Source organism: Mchenga conophoros, linkage group LG7 (genome assembly GCF_057382185.1).
Source record: "Mchenga conophoros isolate Kocher_MC1m ecotype Shallow Benthic linkage group LG7, M_conophoros_male_GT1.1, whole genome shotgun sequence".
NCBI lineage: Eukaryota > Metazoa > Chordata > Actinopteri > Cichliformes > Cichlidae > Mchenga > Mchenga conophoros.
Window position 1 is genome coordinate 46145867 of NC_140532.1, and position 23342 is coordinate 46169208.

Here is a 23342-nt window from a genome sequence, read left to right on the forward strand (position 1 = left end):
GTATGTAACAGTGCTAGAATCCAGGTGTGCATTGATAGGTATGTAACAGTGCTAGAATCCAGGTGTGCAATGCTTGCAGAAACATAAAGACTGGGCTGTAAGCGCAGCTAGAGTGATTTCTACTAAACAAATGTGAGAAAATTGGAGCTTCATTTTTGGATTTTAATACATTTAGAAAAAAAACCCGCCTAAGAGTTACTGAGTGTAGGTTTTACTGATAATTTAAAAAAAAAAGTTTATTTTAAAATCATAAAATAAGGAGCCTTGAATAATTAGATAATAGCTTCTGTGCAAAATGGTTACACATTCCCTGTCTTCTAGGTTCAAGTCCTTTCAGCCATTGTGGTGGCAGATTTCTTTTCTCGTGTATTAATCACATATTTAATCATATCACATTAGTTACAGTAATATCACTTTCTCACTTTACTATAGTAAGAGCACTCCATTGTAATGGGAGACGTTAAACAGATAGTGGGACTCCTTCTGCTTATCAGGGATCAAGCAGAAAACAAGGTCATAATTGGCTCTGTGAGGGAGGAGGTATAGCCCCCCCCCCCCCCCCCGTGAGAGGGCCAACATGTAAGAGTTTGTGGAATGTTCTTTGTCTGTGTCTCTGTATATAAGATGTTAGGGCGGTGGCCACAATTCAGATGGACCTAGTGTTTCACTGGGATGCTCTCTCCACATTGCAGTGCGTTTACTAAACCCACTTCAAATCAAGCTCACTGGGTGTGTTGCAGGTTATTGTTAGATTTTCCACAACACCATCAAATGTTCCACTGCTGCTACCAGTATCAAGTATTTGTGTGAATTTAAAGGGAAGATCATGGCACCGTGAATTTTAAGGGAGGCTGCATGTGAAAATTTATCATCTTTATGAAAGGGATTTATGACCTGTTGCCTCATCGCGGTCAGACTGCAGGTATCTGAGGTTTGAATATGTAAAATATTGCCAAAAGGAAGCGGCGACATCATCTCACCAACGTGTACTCATATCTGTCCACCATTGTTTTTGCCTGATTTCCAAACATGATATTTTATCGCTGGTGTTCCTCGTTGCCTTAAATGCAATTAGTCTCTGTTGTCTGCGCTCATGTGCATTAGATTCCTTGTAGTTTGCGACTCAAACTGAGGACATGGCTACACGCGAGGACGAAAAGGGCATGCATGTTTATTTAATCAGATATATAAAGAAATAGGTGTGCATGGTTTTCTTTTAAAAAATTGAATTAAAGAAAATGTTACAGTGGCAGAGTGAAATCACATAAAGTGTCACAGCACACCTACTGACAGCACCCACTGTAACTGCTGTTTGAGGGTGTCACTAACTAACCTCTAAGATACTCATTCCTTTATTAATTATCCTATGAAATCTAGTAAAATAACAATGATTTTTATAACTTCCCACAGCCCTTAAAGATGTATTATTTCAGAGCTATCTGTAGGTCTGACCTTTCTTGTTAATTAAACCAAGAACTTCAAAATTCTGGGGTCTTGTAGGGCGCTTAGATCTATTTACCTCATTGGTAAATGTTTCATTAATCATAATTTTCAACATGCAATCAAGCAGGAGCAGTACATTTGTTCGAATACATCCAACATACATGTAGCCCCGCTGGATTTAAGTGTTGCTCCTCTGGCTGCAGGTGATGCTCCATGGCAGCCCCTCCTTGGACAGATACAGCACAGGCTGAATGGTGCTGCTGAAGTCCATCAAGCCGAAGGCGATGTAGTGAATATAGCAGCGAAACACATCGGGGGAAAAGTACTCTTTGAACGGGAAGAGTGCGACAGGTGGGAAGTAGTTGAACACTATGATGGCCAGGATAATGAGGACCATCTTGAAGGCTTTCTTCTTCACGGGATGCATGGCATCTCCGCCAGGCCGCGACTGCCTCAGCACCCAGAGGATCGCTACGTTGCAGTACACCATGAAGCCGAACGCTCCGAGGATCATCACCGTGAAAACCTTGTCGAAGTTAACGATGTTTCCTGCGCATTTGGCAGCTGCGTAGACCAGAATGATCAGCCAGACCACAATGGCCAGGACTGCCCTGTGCAGACGGTCTTTGAGCTTAGTGAAGATGATGGGGTAGACCACGGCCATGTAGCGGTCCAGGCAGATGCAAGAAAGGAAGAGGGGCGAGGAGTCTTTGATGCCGTAGAAGAAGCGCAGGACGTACCAGGTGCTGGTAGTCGTGGTGAGGAAGACGAGGTTTACGAGCTCCAGGGGAGGGATGAGACAGAAGAGGACGTCCAGAACTGCCAGATGAAGGATGAAGATGTCAGAGGTGGAAGAGTCGCGTTTGTTCTTGTGGATGAGCCACAGCACCGTGACGTTGGCTGGGATGCCTAGGAACATGTTAGTGAACTGCAGGCTCAGATACCAGATAAGTACGGCAGGCATGTTTCTGCAGGACTCATACACTGTCTTCTCAACCGCAGTGGAGTTGAGCGGTCTGTGAGAGATGAAGAGCAGAGACGAATTGTTGTAGAAAACCTCCATGACCTCTCAACTAGATCAGAAAGGGAAGTATTGAGAAGATGTGCAAAGATCTGTAAGATAAGAGGCCAGCAAGGCCCGTTAGAATCAAGAGTCAAGCAGGAACACAGTATTGAAGTGTTTCAGGGTGATGGTTGGTAGAGGCGAGTTGACATAGAGCTGTTGCTATCCTACTGCTGCTTTAACATTTTACTTTACTGTGTCTCTTTAAGCTTAAGTTATGTGTGGCTAATTTTGTTGCTATATTGGGAGTTATACTGTCACAATACATGCGTTTGCATTTACAGCAGCACGGCACCTATTTTTGTATTTTTGACACTTGAGCCAGAGATAAATGAACGCGTGAAGAATAACCTCTTCAATACCCAAGTGAACATCCTGATGCTGCAAGTAAAACTGAAGTCTTATTTAATTTTTTTTTTTTTACTAATAACAGCTGGCTAATGTTAGAAATATCATAAACAGAATGAGTTACAGCTGATTAATTCAGTAATGATACACCTCTCACCCTTTATTCATATTGTTATGAACAGAAATCGTCTTACCTTTCAGCCTCTTTTGCCTTTAACTGTTCAAGTATGACACCCTCAATAGCCTCGCAACCTCATATACAAAGTTTTTACACCCCCCCACAGAGCTGTGACGAGACTGTGCATAATATTATCAAACGTTCAATAAACAGCTGCTGGAATTGTGTGTGTGGGTTTGTGCATGTTTCCATGCACCACACCATTTCTATTTGTGGCATGTAAATGTGCAGCCTAAGCTGAACAGAGCTCCATTTCATGTAGAACAAAAGTGCTCATAAAGGTTGCAGCGCTAGCCAATGAAGAAAACATGGCCACCAAGACTTATGAGCTAACACAGGATGCAGACACTTAAGCAAAACTGTTTCTACTGTAATCTAGCGATCAGGAGTTACCGGGTGCTCACCTGATTAATGTCTTCCTGAAGCGGCTGGTGCCCAAAATCTCCACGAATCATTCATGTGTCTCCTGTTTACCTCTAAATGATTAAGAAACATATGAAGGAACATGAGCCAACACTTCGGGGATCATCCAATCACAGCGTGGAGATGAGGGCGTGGAGGCTGAGGCTTTCCCTCTGGATGCCACGATGTCTTTTTGGGCCCGCGTGCACCACCTTTAAAATTAACACTGACAAAACTAACGCAAGTAATTTCTCAAATGGGTGAAAGGTAGTTGAAGCGGTTTGAAATAAACAGCTAAAGGGAAAAAAAAACAGGTTAAAACAAAGATTAAGGGAGGAGCAGATGTTGCGGCAAGTCGTCATCCATTCACAGCGATTGGCAATGATGCAACAAACTAATGGTGCCTGACGGAAAATCGGCAGTAAACAACTGATGCAACAGTCCAGAAAAATCACTTCTGATTGGTGTAACATGTGTAACAAGTTACATGAGACTGTCAGGTTTCACGGTGTGATGTCTACCGGGTGGGTTATCAAGCACGCCAAATGGGGGACGCGTCCCTATTCCTACTGAAATACTGCACGTCACCTCACGCAGTGATTCACAGTTACACCATGAATGCTTTGAGGATCTATGGAGACCTTTGATGTGGAGGATTACAGAATTACCTCTCAGGTGACCTTTGACCTTTTCGCAACTAATCACAATTAATTTAAAAGACCGCTGTGAAGTTTACAGTCTCTGAATATGTAAATGCCTGTAAATCATTCTGTCAGTCCCTTCATGGCGTCCTGCTCGTTTATAGCGTTTCATTGGTTTGGGTTGTTTGAACAGCTTTACAAGGTGCCTGCTGAGGTTTGCTTACCTTTGAGTTTGAGTGTGTGTGTGTGTGTTGTTGTCAGGTATACAGGAGGTGTTTCTCCCTCATGAAAGATGGAAGATTTCCACAGGTTTGCTCTGATACTCTATCATCAGAAAGAACAAAAGCAGATGGCAATGAAAGCAACATGTCAGCTGTTTTCTGAATCCAGACACTTTTTGTGGCTTCACATAACTTTTAAATGAATATTAGTGTTTTTCATCAAGTTCAAAGACTCTTACCTTGGTCATATTGTAGAGCATAATCCTTTATATCTATGCTGTTCCTGTGCAGATAATGATCACACTGATATCCCTCATCGGTGTCAGTTGTCGGTGTCGACGGTGACTCGAGTATAAGTTAGACTTGGCGAGCCTCCTTGTGCGCACACAGACCTGTCCAGGAACAGCGTGATTTTCCACATCTGTTGCATCGTATGACCATCTGGCTGCGAGCAGTTTGACATTAAACGTCACACTGAGTTACATTGTTTGGACCGCCAAGGTTTCGCAGTCCATGACAGTGCAGCGTCTTTATAAAGTATTTTATTTACAATTTTTTCTAGGAGAAAATAGTGTGAATTGGGAACAACTTGTTAGAAGGATCACATTCATTCTTTAACAAAGCGTGAACTCTCTTAGGCAGCTTTCCTGTATTTTGTTTAAATAGTTTTCTGGAATAGTTTTCCAGGCTTCTTCAAAGCTCTTCTTTGGATGTTGGATGCCTTTTGTTCTGTTCTCTGTCCACATGATCCCACACTGCTTCAATAATGATGAGGTCTGGGCTCTGGGGAGGCCAATCCACGAATGCTTCACTGTTTTTCTATCCAGTTATATTTGTACTGCATTTGCTATGTGTTTGGGATCATTGTCGTGCTAAAAAATGAAGCCATTGCCAATAAAACGTTTTCCAGATGGTATTGCACAGTGGATCAGAATTTGACGGCACTTTTCTGTGTTCATAATTCTGTAGATTTTCACAAGATCTCCAACACCTTTGACTGAAATGAAGCCAGAGGCAGAGCCTCCACCTGTTGTCACTGGTTTTCAGTCCAGTTTTTGTGATGTTTGGCATACCTCAGGCGTTTCTCCACCTTTCCACTGAAGCTATTTCTGAAGTGCTTTCAGTGAACAGTAGATGGATCCACTGAAGGTCTAGATAGCCTGCATTTGTATAGCGCTTTTCTAGTCCCTAAGGACCCCAAAGCGCTTCACACTACATTCAGTCATTCACCCATTCACACACACTGGCGATGGCAAGCTACATTGTAGCCACAGCTGCCCTGGGGCGCACTGATAGATGTATCGCTCAGTCCTGTGTCAGGTCTTTGTCTTATTTATTAAGGTAATGAACTTTAGATACTGTACGTTTTCAGTAGATAGGATTCATTTTATTCCTCGTGGTTCTTTTTTGTCCTCCACTTGGACAGACTGCACACCACACTGAGATATGCCAAGTTTTCAGTTAATAGCTCTTTGGGAATCAGCTTGTTGATGCACAAATACTGTTTTATGCCTGTCAAACTGTGCTATCTTTGGCATTTTTTGCAGATTGAACTAAAGACATGGAAATAAATCATGCATTTTTGCAACAGGCTGCTAGTACCAAAGTTATGTGTAGACACAACAATGGTTCCTCCCTTGGATTAGGTTCCTTTAAATGATGCTCAGTTGGTCCCAAGGGGTCCAAAGTGCGCCAAGAAAATATCTGCCACACCATTACAGCACCACAAACCTAAATATTCATGTACGGTGCAACAAATTCTGACCCTACCATCCAAATAAACACCAGAAACCAGAAAAAAAAAACACACCCCATTTAAAGTCACTTAAATCCTCTTTCTTCCCTATTCTGAAGTTCAGTTTAAACTTCAGCAGATCATCTGGATCGTGTCTACATGCATAAAGGCAGTGAGTTGTTGCCATCTGTGGGAGAAGTGCAAATGTGTTGCATTAATTACATCAGGTAATCATCACTAACAGCCAACAAGGGAAATCTCCTGGAATTATGACCAGAATTAACAGCACAATTCACAGCAGAGCTAAACGGGTCAGATTATCCTTGAATATCAGTTCTACCTGAGTTTTTCTTTTGTAAAGATATTTAACTGCTTTGTCGTGTAAATTGCAATTGCAGTTCGTGACTAGCAAACTGCATCAAAATGTGGGAGCAGAAAAAGAGAAGCAAGACCACAGAGCTGCTCATCTTTTCTGATATAGAGACTAGCTGATATTGCGTTTGCATCAGCATCCACATTTCTTTTAAATAAGCTTTGTTCACACTGAAAGATAATCGATATGAAAAGAGCTCAGATTCAAACAACTATCATTCGTTTGTGTCATATTGTGCTGTTTTTATAATGTTTATTCTTTAATTTAAGTGTTTAGCGTCAGCAAAGCTTGTGGGAAAATGCATCTCGAAGAACCACAGAACCAGTGTCATCGCTGTCATGTTTATTTCTGACATTTAACCTGAAGTCCTCTCAATAGAAAGCAGAAGGAAAAAGAGTTTCACACATCATGCAGTTTGAGCAGCAAGAAACATACAATCAAACAAGTTGGGGCTGGACACCCACACGGCACAGAAACTGTTATACGCAGACATCCCAGCAGTACCATACAGTTGCTATTAAACCATAATGTGTTTAATTATTTCTATTTCCACCCACAAACTAAACAGTACTCCTGTAAACTTGCAGACTGCTGGTAAAAGGGGAAACATAACAGGACAAAACAGGGTTTTCACATCTGTGCTAGCGTTTTAATCTCTAAGATTCAAAGTGAAATCTTTTCAGAGAATAGAGTGATTTAGTATAGTTCCCCCTCCTGGCTTCTAAATCCTAAAATCTGATCCCTCAGGTCATCGAGGCAGGTCCTCCAGGGGTGTCCTGTGGTGTCTGGCACCAGATCGTTTGAGCCTCTGTGGATCAAGTTGTCCTAGGGCTGTTCGATATAACGATACGGGGCGATCGTGGCTCAAGAGTTGGGCGTTCGCCTTGTAATCGGAAGGTTGCCGGTTCGAGCCCCGGCTTGGACAGTCTCGGTCGTTGTGTCCTTGGGCAAGACACTTCACCCGTTGCCTACTGGTGGTGGTCAGAGGGCCCGGTGGCGCCAGTGTCCGGCAGCCTCGCCTCTGTCAGTGCGCCCCAGGGTGGCTGTGGCTACAATGTAGCTTGCCATCACCAGTGTGTGAATGTGTGTGTGAATGGGTGGATGACTGGACATGTAAAGCGCTTTGGGGTCCTTAGGGACTAGTAAAGCGCTATATAAATACAGGCCATTTACCATTTACCATATATATCGGATGACGATATAAAAACATCTATCGTTTCATTTTACGCTATCGTTTGTTTCGTGGTGTCGCAAAATAAACTTTACGGCAATATTTTTTCATCATTTTGATGGTCACTGTTGTGGCTATATTAATTTCTTAAAGTTCTCTCTTTATCTTATATGTAATATAACCACACTACGGACGGACAAGCGCCTGTTTTTATGCGTTGTGGTTAACAACAACGACGGTAACAGCATCGCGTGTCCGCTTGTTTATGTTCCACATAAACCTTTCACAATAAAGCTCAATATCCTGTTGAGACTTTTCAAAATAAACTGAATCACGTGAAAGAGCAGATTATTTACGGATGAGAAATAAAAAAGAGCCGCCAGGTGCTAAAAACTAAACCGTAGACTCAAACGTTAGAACAGGCTTTTCCCCGCAGCACGCCGTGTAATAAATACTCACAAAGAAAACGGCGGCCTTTACAACTTATGTCTAAAAATGTATAGTTTCATGCATCGGTTAAAACACTCGACTCCAGCTACATGACGCGCAGCTGGAAACACTTCCCGCAAGTCGAGCCGCCCGAGATTCACAGAATTTACAGAAAATGTTACATTTTTGTGATTTATATCGTTATCGGACGATAGAATTCTTATATTGGGATATGAGATTTTGGTCATATCGCACAGCCCTAGCTTGTCCTGCATCAGCGAGGCTGGAAGCCAGATGTCTGCCATTCTCTTCAGCTGCGTTCGCAGGGTGGCAGGCTGCTGCTATCAGTTTGACCATCAGGAGTGTTTAAGCAAATGTTATAAGTCAAAGCAACACCAGCGCAAATTCTAGGGAATAATATTTCCCAACAGAACACTCCATTGTATCGAAGTGATCAGTGCTTCTTTTGTTTATCTGTATTACTGGGTTTTTTTCTGGCAGCAGCTTTTCCGAAACATTCACCATCTACTACGTTCATGCTCCGCAGCTTTCTTCCACATGCAAACTTCCAAATTTCCCTAATCCACCTCTGCCTCTCATTGGATAGTAGGCTATCCTTCCATATTTTTTTTCTCCAGTCTTTAAAAAAAGATAATAACATTCAAAAATTGAGGAACATTTAACATGCTACTATGAAATACAAACCGCTCTTTCATTAATTCATCTCTGTCAGCTTTTGAAATCAGGGAAACGTGCTATTAAGGATTCATTTACATCAAAGGGGAGAAATACTGAAAGTCGGGGACACAGTGTTTCTTATACAGATTGAAATAAAAGTACCAAACTTAAAAAAAAAAATGTATGTAGGTCACAGCAAGTGTATCCAGCTAATGATTTGTTTTCCTTGTTTAAGAGTATGGCGTTTTATTCCAAGAGAAATGTCTCCTCCCTGCCACTTCCACTGTCCAATAGCTTCTCAAACCGCTACTTAAGGAGCGATGGTGGACTCCCGGTGAATGTAAACGTTCTCGTTATTTGTTTGTTGTGCAGTAGAGATCCTCTAATCCTGCAAGAAATGGAGTGATGGGACCATGAGCCTCAAGTTTCTAACCCTACCAGGAGTGTTACTGCAGTACTCGTACAACGAGAAGTAAACGGATTTAGACAAGATCAGGGTTAGGATCAGGAGCGCTTGCATCTAGCAGCAGTGCGTGGTTTGATTTGGGTTGGAGTGCTCGCATTTATGGCTAAATGTGCATCACTGTCCTGAACGGGCAGCTGGGTAAACAGGAGTCAGTTTCAGATTACCGGCGTGCTGATATGACATCATCGTGTTGTCTCCTAGCTGACGTTTGGTGTTGGGTGGAGTTTCTTTTTTATTTCTTTTTTTTTCAGATAAAGGTGGAATCCAAGGTGCTTGTGTCTTGTGCACTGCGGGCTCGGGCCTCAAAAAGCTGCTTTATCAAAGCAGACTTCTCCTGCTCCAGCTGGGTGATCCGCTCGCTTTTCTCCGTCACCTCCTTAAAGAAAAGGTAGAAGAGAAAATAAGTGTGCAGGCTTAAAAAAAACAAACAAACAGTATGTTTGGTTGGTTATTGGTGACAGATTAAATATATAAAACCTGCGTGAGGAGGCGGTTCTGGTCCTTCAGTCTCTGAATGGCTTGTGGAGGAGCTGGAGCAGGAGGCTGGGCGTTAGCTGAGAGAGCTGCTGTCTGAGCGCCGCTGGAAGGAAATGGCTGCTAAGAAACGAACAGGAACCTGTTACACTTCAGCTCTGCCACAGTGTGTCACAGAGTAACAAAATTAACATGTTGAACATTAACCTGGCTTCCCTTTAACTGCTTTGCCTGCTTCAGGCTATTTATTATTATTTTGAGAAATATTTACTGCATTCAACATTTCCAGGTAACAAAAAGAAAAGAGATACTCTGAGTAGGACAAAATTAGGTTTTAAATACATTCCACTTATTTTTATTTAATTTCTTTCATTTGATGTCATTTAATAAAACTCTGATAATGCCGAGACCCACGTGCTTTATTACAGCTAAATGATTATAAGCATACTGTTTCTCAGGTTTTGTGACTCTCGGGGATTTTATTCTAAAAAATGCTGATTCTTAACCCCAAGTCTTTCATTAGAGTAGCAAATATTCAGGCCTGGTAGGGTTGTGGTTGGCTTATTACAAACACATACATTACAACATTACACAATTTACACAAGCTGAGATTGCACTTTATCTACAGACAACAGAGAAAGACAATATTGAAACCCCACATAAAGAGTTCCTCAGGAGCTGGGCGTGCTAAGCATGTTCTGGCTATTGGACATTTTGAAAAGGTCGAGAAAAGTTTAAATCCAAACTTAGGGGTTGTAATTAGATTACACTAATAAATCCCAAATCATTAGCAATGCCTGACTCTGCTTAAATCCTAAAACAAAGAAAAACAAAAGATAAACTCACCATTCCCGTGCAGGAAATAAGCTCATTAAGGCAGCGGTTGGCTTCTTGTAATTTGGGAATGAGAGCATTCATGCGACTCTGATTGGCTTCTGTGAAAAAATCCTGCAAACGAGAGAGCATGAAAAAACGATCAGGATGACATTCAAGCATCAAGAGAAAGAAAGATCCCATGGCAAGCTGGGATGGTGACTTGACAAAGCATTTGTAAGCTCAGGTCAAAAATTGTGTCCAATCAGGTAAAAGTGCTTGAAAAACAGTTGCAGACACATAAACCAAGCCTTGTTACATATTTTTATTTTGTCTGAGGTAACTGAATTACTCTTCTCCTGCCCTTAAATTATCAGTTTCCTGCATTTCTCGCTCACATTTACAAGCAGTGACTGGAAAGGCTATAGCAGAAAGTTGTATATAAAAGATGGAAGTAGTGCCTTAAACCTGCATTCTTTCTAATGGCCAGCAGGGGGTCACTTCTTTTTGTATGTAGCAGCCATTCCCAAACTTCACACTGCTTAATCAGCCCAACCTTAAAACTGAGACTCTGTGGAAAATAAAGCATTTCCTATGTGTCCTCATTCATTAATCCTGATGATTTTCCATCAACAGCCTTACTTTCCCATTTAAATTTCTTTCAAGCTAATAACAAAAGATAAGACAAGTTTAAGATCAAAAATTGGTCAGAAAAATGAAAAATCACTTTTAGATACTAACGTTTTTTTCCCCCCAGGATTTCAAAAGAAAAACATAATGGGGGAAAAATGTATATATGTATATATCAGCTTGTGCTACTAGTTTTTTTTAAGTTGCCATTTTTAACATTATGAATTCCTTTGTATTTATATATTTTTTTAAATCTTAAATTCTTATATAATCTTATATATTTTATTATTCATATTATTGTTGTTGTTGTTGTTGTTGTTGTTGTTGTTGTTGTTATTATTATTATATTTTTTAAAAAAAACTTTTAAATGACCCCTCACCCCACCTCCAGTACCATTACAGCCTACCACTGTGAAAGTGACTTTGATTTATTTGCTCAGTAAGCACCAGGGTTTTAATAGTTTTGCAATTTTCATTAGTTTTTATTTTTATTTAGTTTTGACTTCAGATTTTCAATTTTATATCAGTTTTAATTAGTTTTTACCAATTGTTTGCTAGTTTAGTTTAGTTTTTATTTTTTTGAAAATCCTTAGTTTCAGTTTAGTTTTGATTAGTTTCAGTTATAGTTTTAGTTGTGTTTGCAATAATTAAGTGCAACAAAATCCCAGTTTCATCATATCAGTCATGCTCTTCTGCTTATCCTTGGGTATGTTGCTATTCCAGCTACCATACCCTGCACTCTGGACAGGTCGCCTGTCTGTCGCAGGGCTAACACGCAGAGACAGACAACTCACATTCCCACCTATGGGTTCTTTAAATAAATAAATAAATAAAGGCAGATGAACAACCATTGATACCAGGCAAATATAAAATTTATATCTTGGCCCCAATGAGACTTAACTCTTGCAGCACCGGGTGTTCGTAATTTTGGTTCAAGTGAATTGATAAACCTTTTGAAGGCAATTGACTCACACAGTTATGTAGATATCCCCGTCCTGTTGTCTCGGGATGCATCACGCTGCCTGCCTGGGGTTAGCTTCTGTTTTCTGGGGATGAGGTTTGAGTGCGCTCCCTTACCTTCTCAAGGTAAGCTAGGTTAACCTTCTTGTGTGAGCTTTTCAAGTGCACTTTAAGGTTTGTGGGATTTTTTTCCCCTTTAGAAATGTCCCTCATAATTTGTCTCTTTCCACTACAAGACAGTTGCTTTATCCAAAACACAGTCATATTCAAAGTAATCCCAAATTGGACTCTGGCGCTTTCTCCCGACTTTTCCTGACATGATTCTGCGCGTGGACGGAGCAGCAACACAGACGACTCGACTAACGTACTGCCACCTGCTGGCATAATGAGACACAGCAAGAAAAAAATCTGGACACTAAACTTCATTTTCACCCTTGACTATTGTATGACACGCACACATCAATGAAAACTAAACACATTTTTGCTATAAATTCAGTTAATTTTAGTTAGTTTTGTGAACACTCATTACAGTTTTAGTTAGTTTTCCTTTTTTTGTTTTTATTTTTATTTCCGTTAACGAAAATGTTTTTTCACTTCTAGTTTTCGTTATTTCGTTAGTTTTCGTTAACGATAATAACCTTGGTAAGCACTTTCTTTTACTCTGTGACTAACAATGCACTACTAAATTAGTGACTTCAAAAAAGGATCAGATGTTAGCCACATCCATCTTTTATATACAGTCTATATAAATGACTGAAAAAATGTCATACTTCTGTGACACGAGGTGAGCAAAGTTGATTAATTAATAACTGATTTGAAGCAAAGTCAAATCATATCAAAGCTGCAGTAGGCAGAAATAAGAAAATAAAGACTCCACCATCATCCTGCAGATTACTATAAGCCCTTCAATTAAAAAAACAAATAAATACAACATTTCAAACCCAACTTTCTGACATGAAAGTCTTCTCTTTAATCAGCTCCATCACCATGTCTATTATTTATATTCACATTTTTATTCATATCATGAAATCACAGGAGTTGCCTTAAGGTGCTTTATATTGAAAGGTAAAGACTTTACAATGATAGAATACAGCCTTTTGTACTTTTTCTAATGCTTCATAATATTCAGCTGATCTTTTAAGAAATGTGATTCCCTAAAGTCGCCCATAATTAACTAGATTTTCTAAAGCCTGAAATAGTGCACGGTCGTAGATCCCTGTTGGGCAACTTGTGTTAATTTAAAAAAAATAAAATAAAACAAAACATATTGCCTACTTCAATTTTCACGAAGAGCACTCAAACGGTGCAACCTCCAGTTCACACTGAATGCAATATCACAACAAATTACTGAGACAGTCGCAGCCTCATTCTTAGTGTTTTCATTCATTTCACAGACTAACAATTTATAATTGTTTTAAACAATTACCGTATTTCCCGGACTACAAAGCGCACCTAAATATTAGCCGCACAAGCTAAAATCAGGGGAAAATCCTGTTTTGTACATACATTAGCCGCACCTGACCAAAAGCCGCAGGTGTTTCAATGTTGACTTATCATATGTAAGAGAATATGCACAAAGGGAATTGTCAGGAAAGAGATGGCTGTTTGGAGACATCACTTTTATTAATATTTTGAAAAACAAGTTATGGGTACATATTTGCACATGTAGTACATAACAGTAGCCTACAGCACACCAGAAAAATAGATTCGGACTACCTTTTAGGCTCAGGTGCAGTGACACAGCTTTAACAAGAAGAAAAGTCAGTCATTCACCATCTTTCTCTTCTTCCTGCGCACTAAAACCACCAAAGTCCTCTTCTCCAGTGTCGGATACAAACAGGCTCAGGAAGGCTTCGTCATCCACTCTTCTTCTCTCCTTCGTTGTCACTTTCAAAACCAAAGAAATCCTCATTGTCAGTGTCAGAGTCGAACACCCTCAGAAGGGCCGTGGCGGTGTCCTCCTCTCCATCATGCAGCAGTCCAGCCCTTCAAAATCCGTTGGTGATCGTGGATGTTTTCACACTTTTCCACGCTGTCAGAATCCACCGGTGGAGTTGGGCATAACTTGCAAGTTTATCGCCGCTCATCATCCACGACTCCCGCTGAACGCGTACCGCTACTTTGAAGTTTGTTTTTCGCGCTACTTCGTACGGCACTACGTTGCCTGGCAGACGGACATGTGACTAACATACCACTCTTGAACCCCGATCCTTCCGCCAGGCAACGTAGTGCCGTACAACAGCGGAACACACAAAACAAATCGTCTTACGATATGACAAAAATCACGGACAATCCATAGAAAAGCCGCACCTGACTAAAAGCCGCAGGGTTCAAAGCTTGTGCAAAAAGTTGCGGCTTATAGCCCGACAATTACGGTAGTCCTTATTCTAGATATTTCAGAAGCACCGTCTTGTGATGCAACATGGTCTATAAGTTTTATTTTAAATGCATATCACACTTTGTAGCTGTTTCACAGTAGTGTTTGAACTGACCGCACAGTGTGAGCTTTGGCCGATGTGCCGCTGTCTCTCTGTGACATTGTGGATTTGGTCCTGGTACCATTCTCGGGCCCGCTCCACCACTTCCAGGCCCGCCAGCAGGGAATCCTTCTCCTGCTCCAGCTCTTTCATTTGCTTCAACTGCGTGAGTTGAAATTGAAAAGCAGATGTAGGAGAGTGAAAAGAAAGAGGAAGAGAAAAGCTTGGTTAAGAACCTAAACCAAACTCGCCTGAAGTTAATTTCTGGATAGATTCCCCACTGAGACTCTAATGAATGAAAACATTTAAGTTTCGTGACATCACTAAGTGCGCTTTCGAATCAAGATGAAATCTAATCACTGATTTATTTTTATTTTTTTGCCAGCACTCTGCATGGTAGACAAACTCCAGTCCTTTCACAAGGGCATCCGCAGCACGCTCTTTTGTGCTGGCTGAGACAATGGCGCCACACCAATTGTGTGGGACTCTCTCCCATCATGAACAATGTTTAGAGGAGCAATCACCCCCAGCCCTATGGCAACCGCACAGCAACCTAAGAATGGGGTAAACAGCACTTCAGCTATGGCCACCCCAGTGTTTGTGAAAGAGAGACAGAGAGGAAGAGATGTGTGAGAGAAAAAGCATGTTTGTGTGTGTGTGTGTTTGCAGCCCAGCAAGGCTGCAATGAGTTGTGCTGACCAGGCTGTCCATGCAGCAAGCAGCCACAGTCAAGGCCTCACTGTTGGCATTCAGCCACCTGGTGTGTCATCTATGTCTATCTATCCACCCATGGCTCCATCCATCCAGCCAACCCTGCACAGCTCCCTACATTCCACAGATCATCGCTCATACACCAGTAAACATGCGGGAAACACTGCCTGACAACACACTAAAATCCTTCACCAAAACTCACTCTCACTCACACTAAAGTGAGAGTGTTCACAAATGAAGAGGAGAGGAGGGGGCCTCTGATAATGAAATGGTCGGAGGGGGGAGTCCATGTTTAGAATGAAGCACCAGTATCAAATCTCCCAAAGGGTGCAAAAAAGAGAAAATACTCACAGAAGAAGTAGAACAGCAAAAAGCTTAAAGGGTTATGGAAGACTTGTGCTTCCGTGCTGTCATGAATGCACACAAAAGCACAGATTTGATACCAAACTGATTCAAAGAACACAAGGTGTTTTCAAGCTAAAAGTGATAAAAACAAGGATATTTATGAAGACTTATTCTGATCATTTGATTAATTGGCAAGTCTCCTTTCCTGACATATTTAATATACCTGAATATTAAAGAAACTAAGGCAGGAAGTGCATACATTGGTGAAGAAATGGTTTAAAATGGCATGCTGTCAATCAGCTAACTCACATCATTTAGTTACATTTTCTTTAATTAATCAGACTTCTTAGAGACTTTTTAAAAAAAATCATAACCCAAAAAGTCAAACTTACACTCAAACTGTATCAAATCCTCACAATGGAGACACTGTAACCACCAAAAAAAATCTTTGTTACTTTGTAACTTTCTCACAATTTTGGGCACAAAGAAAAACCTCATAAGTACAAATCGTTAATTTCTACTGTCCATTTCAGCTCATACATCAAAAAGCTACTGGGAAATCTTTACTGACGCTGACACAATTAAATACCAATACAAAATCTTCAACAGTGTAACCTTTTCTTTACAAAACCATCTCACAGATAGTCAAAGAGGATAGAGGCTATCTCTCCCTCTCCTTCTCCATCCCTCTCAACCTACTCACCCAGAGGAAAAAGTGCAGGGCCTTGCTGCTGTAGAGGCTACTGCTGAGGGGGATGAAGACGGTAGTGTAGGCCACCCACACAGCCGTTAAAGCTGGGCCAGGCCTGCCAAGCGAGTCCTCTACTTCTACTAGGCCCCTGGGCCCAACTCGGCTCACTACCATCAGGGCAGCAGCGGGCCAAGCCGGCCTGGGGTGGGAGGGACAGAGGGGAGTGAGGGGAGGAGGAGGAAAGGGGCTGGGATAGAGGAAGAAGGAGGGGAGCCGGTCAGTAAATTTCTCCAGACACAGAGGCCAGGGGAAAAAGAAAGACACGGAGACGCTGACAAAAACACGCAAAAGGAAGAGGGAGAAGAGGTGAGCTGGAAAGAGTGGAAAACGTTGAGGCAGGGGGAGAGAGGGAGAGCGAGCGCTGGACCAGAGGGTGGGAGGGGCGGAGTCAGAGGGGGAGGCAGGGGGGCAGAGGGATGGGAGGGGAATGTGTGGGCCAATAGGAGGTGAAGCAGAATAGAGCCTGCTCTGGAAATGTTTTCTAAACTTGTCAAAATAGATATTTGTCTGTTTTTCATTAAGTTTCCACACAGGCCTCAGTCTCTCTATGAAACTCCAGCACAAATAAAACAGTGAAAAGGGCCGCCTGCTAAACTACAACGTGTATATGGCTTAAGGGTCACTGCTTAACTTATCTTTGCTTTTCCAAACAGGCTTAAACATGTAACATTTTCCAGCTGGTCTGTTTATTCCCGTTTGCATGGTAACTTCATAAAAACCTGAAACGAATGTGTTTGTCTGCTTTTCATTCACCAACCATTCCGTAATCCACTCCATTGGAAATGGTATGCCTCCTCTGCTCTTCCCGGCTCCGCCCGTGTCGCCTTGAGCCGCCGGTAAATCCTGTAGCTGATTCACTTTGAGACCTCGGCAAACCTGATTTCACAACACCTAGACAAACGTGAAACAGACAGTTTCAGCATAGCAATGCAGTCTGGCGTGCACTCGGTTATTCCTGATGACAGTGGATTAAAAACACAATACACTGCGCTGTAAAAACATTTGAAAAAGTGACAATCTTGCACAGTAAAGTAAAAATACTCCTATTCTTTGCTGCACTATGACATACTTCTATAATTATTCTTCTTTTGGCTGCTCGCTTTAAGGGTCGCCACAATGGATCATCTGCCTCCATCTCACACTATCCTCAGCATCCTCCTCTGTCACACCAACACTCTGTTCCTCTTGAGCCACTCCTCATTTCTTTCTAGGAAACTTTCTTGTAATTTTTTGTTGTCTTGAGCAATATCTCTTCAGGCTATTTGAAGGTCTTTCAAATCAAATGTTTTCTTTGGACACTGGCTGCTTTTTTCCAGTTATTTTAAAAGATTTTTTTAATTTATTTATTTAATTGTTTGTCATACTCTGATTTCCAAAGTACTTTCAGATGAAAAACGTCGCATATGAGAATGCATGTTACTCTAACAGTTCACAAAGAGTAAGAAAATGCTTGAACTGATGTATTTGGGCTGCCAGTTTTTACCACAGGAGGGAGCTGCACTCTGTAAATGTGCACTGATGTGGCAGCATTTCTATTTTCTGTTTTATTTTAAAGTGTGCATATGGTCATTGTCCCTTGTGTGAATGCTTATAGGGATGTAAAGCATCTGAGCTGTTTCCTGAGCCTTGTTGGTGCTTCTAAAGCCAGCAGTGTGCAGCACTTTAATGTTTAACAAGGGAAGGACTGACAGAAGACATCGGGTTAGGATTATTTCTTAAAAAAAAGGGACAGACTTTGATTTCAGTCCAAGCAGGTGTAGATCTGCTTCCAGTTACTCTATAGATCTAACAAGGTTTCTCTGCAGTGACAGAGAAGCGGTTCAGGTTGCAAACTGGTTCCAGATTGTCTAATCCGTCACAATCTCTTCCCTTGAGGTGTATCACATTCTTTCACCAATGCTTGAATGTTTGTCTAACAGTAGCAAATTGCAAAACAGTGATGTCAAACTTGAGGCAGTCAAGCCCTTTTTTTTAAAATACTGTTTCTACACTCCATTCAGACAGAGAGTTAATGAAACTCTTGCATCACTGACACTGAATCTGCACAGGCCTGCTTTTTTCCACATGAATAATAATCAGGAATCAGTGAGCGAATCAATAAAGAATCAAAGCTGTGAACTGATTCGACAGCAGCGCTGGTATCAGTCTAATCTAATTAAAAATCATCCTTATTCTTTTGCCCACATCTACTTTAACTCTTCTCCTGGCCTCTATACCTATGAATGTGGAGTTAAGTGAATGTTTTCCTCTTTCCAAGATCATGCTGTCACAGCTGAAGTACATGCAGGTTCACGTTAAGTGGGCACTATCTCCAAACTATTCAAAATCTATATGTACCACATCTCAGTGGTACTCTGTGGTATTTTATCATCATCAGATTTTTAGATTAGAGTGCACAGCTTTCACTAAACCAGGAGACAGAGAAAGACAGAGTGAGTGTCTGGGATATGTGATGAAGTTCACAGCGTTGAGGAGGATTTCACTGCTGCCGTGATTCAGAAAGTCCTGGCCTGTGTGCTGTAATCTGGACTAATCCAACAGGGTTTGGCTGCATGTGAGAGATTACAGCATGAACACTGCTGGTCAGTCTGTATTATGCCCCAAAGTGTGTGGACACATAAGCTGCACACTCTTGCTTTGATGCTTTAACATTTCTGCCATTAATGCGCCATTATATCAGCATGCAAACTTTTGCTGATTTTGGAATCCGGATCGTAGTCAGCACCTAATTCCAGTTCATCCCAGAGGTGGGGTCACAAAGCTGGAAGAACAATGCTGTTTAAAATGTAAGGGTTTCCCTCGATTTCATTTAATCACAGCGCCACAAAAGACAAAAAGCAGAATAGACGTATGTGAGTCTTTGCATCTGAGCATGAGTGAAAATCAGAATTCACACTGTTCTCAAATGGTATATGCAACTAAAGCCCTGTGGACTCAACAGAGAGATGGCAAGAGTGTCACTCTTATTGTAGCTCCGCACAGGCCTGAGTGTACAGATATGATGCAAACTCGAACAGACTCAAGCTGAGTGTATGTGACTATATGAAAGGGCAAAAAAGAACTGTCATTCCATATATGACAGCATGTATATATTTAAGAACTTCACCACAGTAGTGGTGTAAGACCAGAAAGCTAAATACTGAAGACTCGAATGAAACTCTAAATCTCTGTAGTTTCTAACATAATCTCTGACCTATCTTAGGGTTAACGATGGCAATTATTCAACTAAGCACTCGTGACTGCAGCAGACCCTCTGTTTAAGCCATGACATAATGCCATAACGTGCTATCAAAATCCCAGAGACTGTTACTGGACTCTCTTCAATGTTCCCTTTTTTCACATGTGAAAAACCCCAGCTGAATAACAAACAGTGACTTGCAAGAAACTCTGAAGATATTGTGCACTTGTGTGGACATCACGGTTCAGTAGCCCCAGTCAAATTATAATAGGGGAATGAAGAGCGTAGGACTGCAGTGGACATATCAGCTCAGGTTATGCATGCAATGTAAGGACTCATCACAGAAATTTAGTGTCATTACTTCTGAGCCCTGGTGTTCTTAATTAGCAGCTTCTCAGATGCAGATTAGATGCTTTAGTTTTGGAACAATAAAAATCGATTTAGTTAATGCGCCCCCCAAAATATCTGCGAGCACATTAATAAATGATTGTTAATTTTGGTTAAGAAATGCCAGAAATGTCTTTGTTTTACAGACCTCAGATCAATCTCTGCCAGTCAGACTAATTTAAAGCCATCATACTGGACTTTGATAATTATGTCTGGCATTTATTAGTAAGTTATTAACACTTTGAAAGATTCATCGCTCTGGCTAGAAATTTCAGAGGTCGCGGAATTTCATATAATTACATGAAAGCAGCATATTGTGAGTCTTTGCATCTGAGCATGAGAAACAGATCCATAACTGAGCAAATATGGATCTGTTTTCAGTGAGCAGTTATGAGTTGCTGTTATAAATGATGACATAATGAGTCCTGCATGAACTCGCTGCCCCCTCACACACTTGCAGTTTTCTAGTGGCACTTACTTGGTCTCTGGAGCTGTGGAGACTCCAATGCCAGCGACTCAATGGACCTGCCCCTGCTCTGCTGGTGCTGTGCCGGGTTGGTAACATGGCTCGGGTTGGTAACATGGCTCGTGTCGGTGCGGTAACACCCACCCTCTGGAGCGACGGGAATCCGCTCCAAACTCCGCCCGGGTCTATCGAGGCCCGCGCTGTACCGCGCCGGTCCACACGCCGGGTACCCGGACCCTTCCTCCGGCCTGGCCCGGTTGTGCTGAGGGGGTGCCCGGTGCTGCTGGGTGTTCGTTACGTTACTCGGCCCCAGCGGGCGGACCTTGTTCTCAACCCGAGTCCCGACATTGCATTTGGACAGTGGTGCGAGTTTGTGGTGCTGCTTCGGAGCCTGCTGCGGGTGCACGGCCGCCTGGGCCTTAAAGTTGGAGCTGTTCTCCGGGTTGAGCATGGAGTACCGGAGCCCGGCAACAAAGCGCTCAAAAGTGAGGCAGCCGTGCGGTGGTGTGACCCTCCTGAGGCAGCCCAGCACTCCGCCTGGCAGGTCCCGAGTGTCTGCGCCCTGCCAGCGGCTCTCGATCTCTGAGATATGGACGTAGCCCCGACCACCGTCATCCAAAATGTCAAAGAGGGTCCTCAGGCTGTGCAGAAAGGCTTTGGGCAAACCATCTGTTGAATACTCACTTTCTTTGGGCTGCATTTTGGCAGTTTTAAAGCCGTCCGCGGGTCCCCGAAACACCTCTTTCCTCGAACCAGCTCTGCCGTAAATCACTGAAGTCCCGTTCAGCTTGCAGCTCTGGTCAGTCGCGATCAGAGCCATGAAGGTATTGATAGTCCCCAGCTAATCAGTCAAAAACACACTACACGGGTTGCCTAACTGCGTGTAAACGCAAAGATGAAGATACAGAGTGTAAAATAAATTCCCGCTTACTTACTGAGCAAGAAAACATATATGTTCATTAACTTTTATCCCCCAAAACGCCTCCGCTGCATATATTTCGGGAATAACTACCTCCGCCGCTCTGAGATCCATACTTTCCTTTTTCTGCCCAGGACCGCCCTTCAAACGGTTGTGCGCGAGCATCCCGGGACCAGCCATTGGCCGCGGTGTGCACGAGCTCCGCGCTCATTGGCTCTGACCTTAGGTAGGCTCCAGTTTGAGTTGTGCTTTTGTTATTACTAAAGCTGCGCAGACGTTATTCATAAAGCCTGGATATAATTACATACAGGGCGTTTTTAAATAAAAAAGACGTGCAAACTTTCACCTTACACACGTCATATCCGATACAGAACCCCTTTGTTTAACATTAACATTTGTTTAACATCTCTTTGTCTGCATTAAACTGACTAACACATACCGACTGTGTATAAAAAATACTTCTGTGCTCCATAAAGAAGTCTAGCAGGCAAAAATAAAGGCAAGTATTCTACAAGACAGTAGAAAGTTGCTTGTTGCAGGTATTCAAGTTATCTCCTCATCATTCTGGTGCCTGCATGCATGGTCTAGATATTCATTGCAGGCAGCAGTGTCAAGTATTGCAATAAAAGTATTTGCTCTCTTCCTGGTTTCTTAATTTTTGTTTTGCATATTTGTCACATTAACATGTTTTAATCATTCAATATTTTTGATATTAGACAAAGAAAGCCAGAATAAATACAAATGCTGTTTTTAAATGATGATTTAAAAGTCTTGATATGTGTCCCCTAAACCTAATAAATGGTTGTGCCGACCTTGGCAACAAGAACTGCAGTCAAGCATTTGCAATATCTGGAAACATGTCTCTGCATCACTGTGGAGGAAATTGGCTCATACTTCTTTGCAGAATTATAGAGTTTTGGAGCATAAACAGTCTGTTTAAGGTCATGCTAAAGTATGTCAATTTGATTTAAGTCCAAATTTTCACTATGCCACCACAAAACCTTTATTTTATTTATTTATTTTATTAATTCAGAGGTGGACTTGCTAGTATCTTTTCAGATTATTGTCCCGTGATGACCAGTCATTCTATTTCAGAATTTGTTTGGTAGAGAACAGAGTTCATGTTTTCATCAAATATGCCTTTGTTTAGGTCCTGAAGCAACAATGCAGCCCCAGACCATCACACTACCACCACCATGTTGCTGCATTGCTCTTTTTATGTTTTATGAAATGCTGTTTTAGTTTTATGCCAGATGTGATGCAACACAAATCTTCCAAAATTATTATTATTATTATTATTTTTATCTCCATTCTATAGAATATTTTCCCAAAAGGCCTGGGGATCATCAGAATGGTTTTTTTTTTTTATGTGAGACGATCCTTTGTGTTCTTGACAAACAGCCATATTCTGAATTATCTGCAAACCAGAGCGAGAGAGAGTGGAATTGGGCAATCCTATAGGGAGTTCCAGTAATACACTCAAAAGGTAATAAAGGTGTGGATAACTGTTTCAAAATCTTTTGGTGTCAAAGCAGGTTTTAATTTAGTCATGGTTCTCATTTGGTAAAAGCTTCCCATAACAAAATTTCCAGATTTAATTTAAAAGACAAGGAAATCTACATTTAAAAAAAACCCAACATTTTTCACTACAGTTTGTCCACATCTGGATAAAAAACAATCCAAGCTGAATAGAAAAACTTCAGTTTTTCAGTTCATTAGCTGAAGGATTTTTTATTTTTTTTGCCATTCAGGATTTCAAACCACCCAAACAGTCAAATACACTCAACAAAAATATAAACGCAACACCTTTGTTACTGCTCCCATTCCCCATGGGATGGACGTAGAGACCTAAAATTCATTCCAGATACACAATATAACCATCCCTCCCAAACAGTGGTCACAAATCAGTCCAAATGTGTGGTAGTGGGCACATCTGCCATATTGAGATAATCCATCCCACCTCACAGGTGTGCCACATCAGGATGCTGATCTGACATCATGAGTAGTGCACAGGTGTACCTCAGACTGCCCACAACAAAAGGCCACCCTGGAATGTGCAGTTTTTTGCGCTATTGGGGGTCTG

At 41.7% G+C, this 23342-nt stretch overlaps 2 protein-coding genes across 3 annotated transcripts; both read right to left on the minus strand.

Annotated features, from left to right (window-relative positions):
* Positions 1-1495: 1495 nt before the first annotated feature.
* Positions 1496-2697, minus strand: hcar2 (hydroxycarboxylic acid receptor 2-). The gene has a single exon (XM_085281245.1). The coding sequence runs from the start codon at positions 2504-2506 to the stop codon at positions 1622-1624; it is 885 nt and encodes a 294-aa protein (XP_085137371.1). The 5' UTR covers positions 2507-2697; the 3' UTR covers positions 1496-1621.
* A 4032-nt stretch (positions 2698-6729) lies between these two features.
* sapcd2 (suppressor APC domain containing 2) lies at positions 6730-21414 on the minus strand. Of its 2 annotated transcripts, none has more exons than XM_085279687.1 (6): positions 20353-21414; positions 17067-17200; positions 14518-14664; positions 10469-10570; positions 9626-9742; positions 6730-9524 (listed from the first exon to the last, which is right to left on the minus strand). In XM_085279687.1, the coding sequence occupies exons 1-6, from the start codon at positions 21158-21160 to the stop codon at positions 9396-9398; spliced, it is 1437 nt and encodes a 478-aa protein (XP_085135813.1). In that variant the 5' UTR covers positions 21161-21414; the 3' UTR covers positions 6730-9395. The 2 variants fall into 2 exon arrangements, with proteins under 2 accessions (XP_085135813.1, XP_085135812.1); XM_085279686.1 differs by having other exon boundaries at positions 9626-9745; positions 20353-21413.
* Between the last annotated feature and the right edge of the window lie 1928 nt (positions 21415-23342).

What these genes read in the sequence shown, in the direction of transcription:
- hcar2 (XM_085281245.1), bottom strand. Translation starts at nt 2,506, where the DNA reads ATGGAGGTTTTCTACAACAATTCGTCTCTGCTCTTCATCTCTCACAGA.
- sapcd2 (XM_085279686.1), bottom strand. Translation starts at nt 21,160, where the DNA reads ATGGCTCTGATCGCGACTGACCAGAGCTGCAAGCTGAACGGGACTTCA. An exon ending in TCCACAGCTCCAGAGACCAA is followed by an intron (nt 17,201 to 20,352) that starts GTAAGTGCCACT and finishes ACGTTTGTCTAG; the next exon opens with GTGTTGTGAAATCAGGTTTG. An exon ending in TTATTTCCTGCACGGGAATG is followed by an intron (nt 9,746 to 10,468) that starts GTGAGTTTATCT and finishes TTCGTTTCTTAG; the next exon opens with CAGCCATTTCCTTCCAGCGG.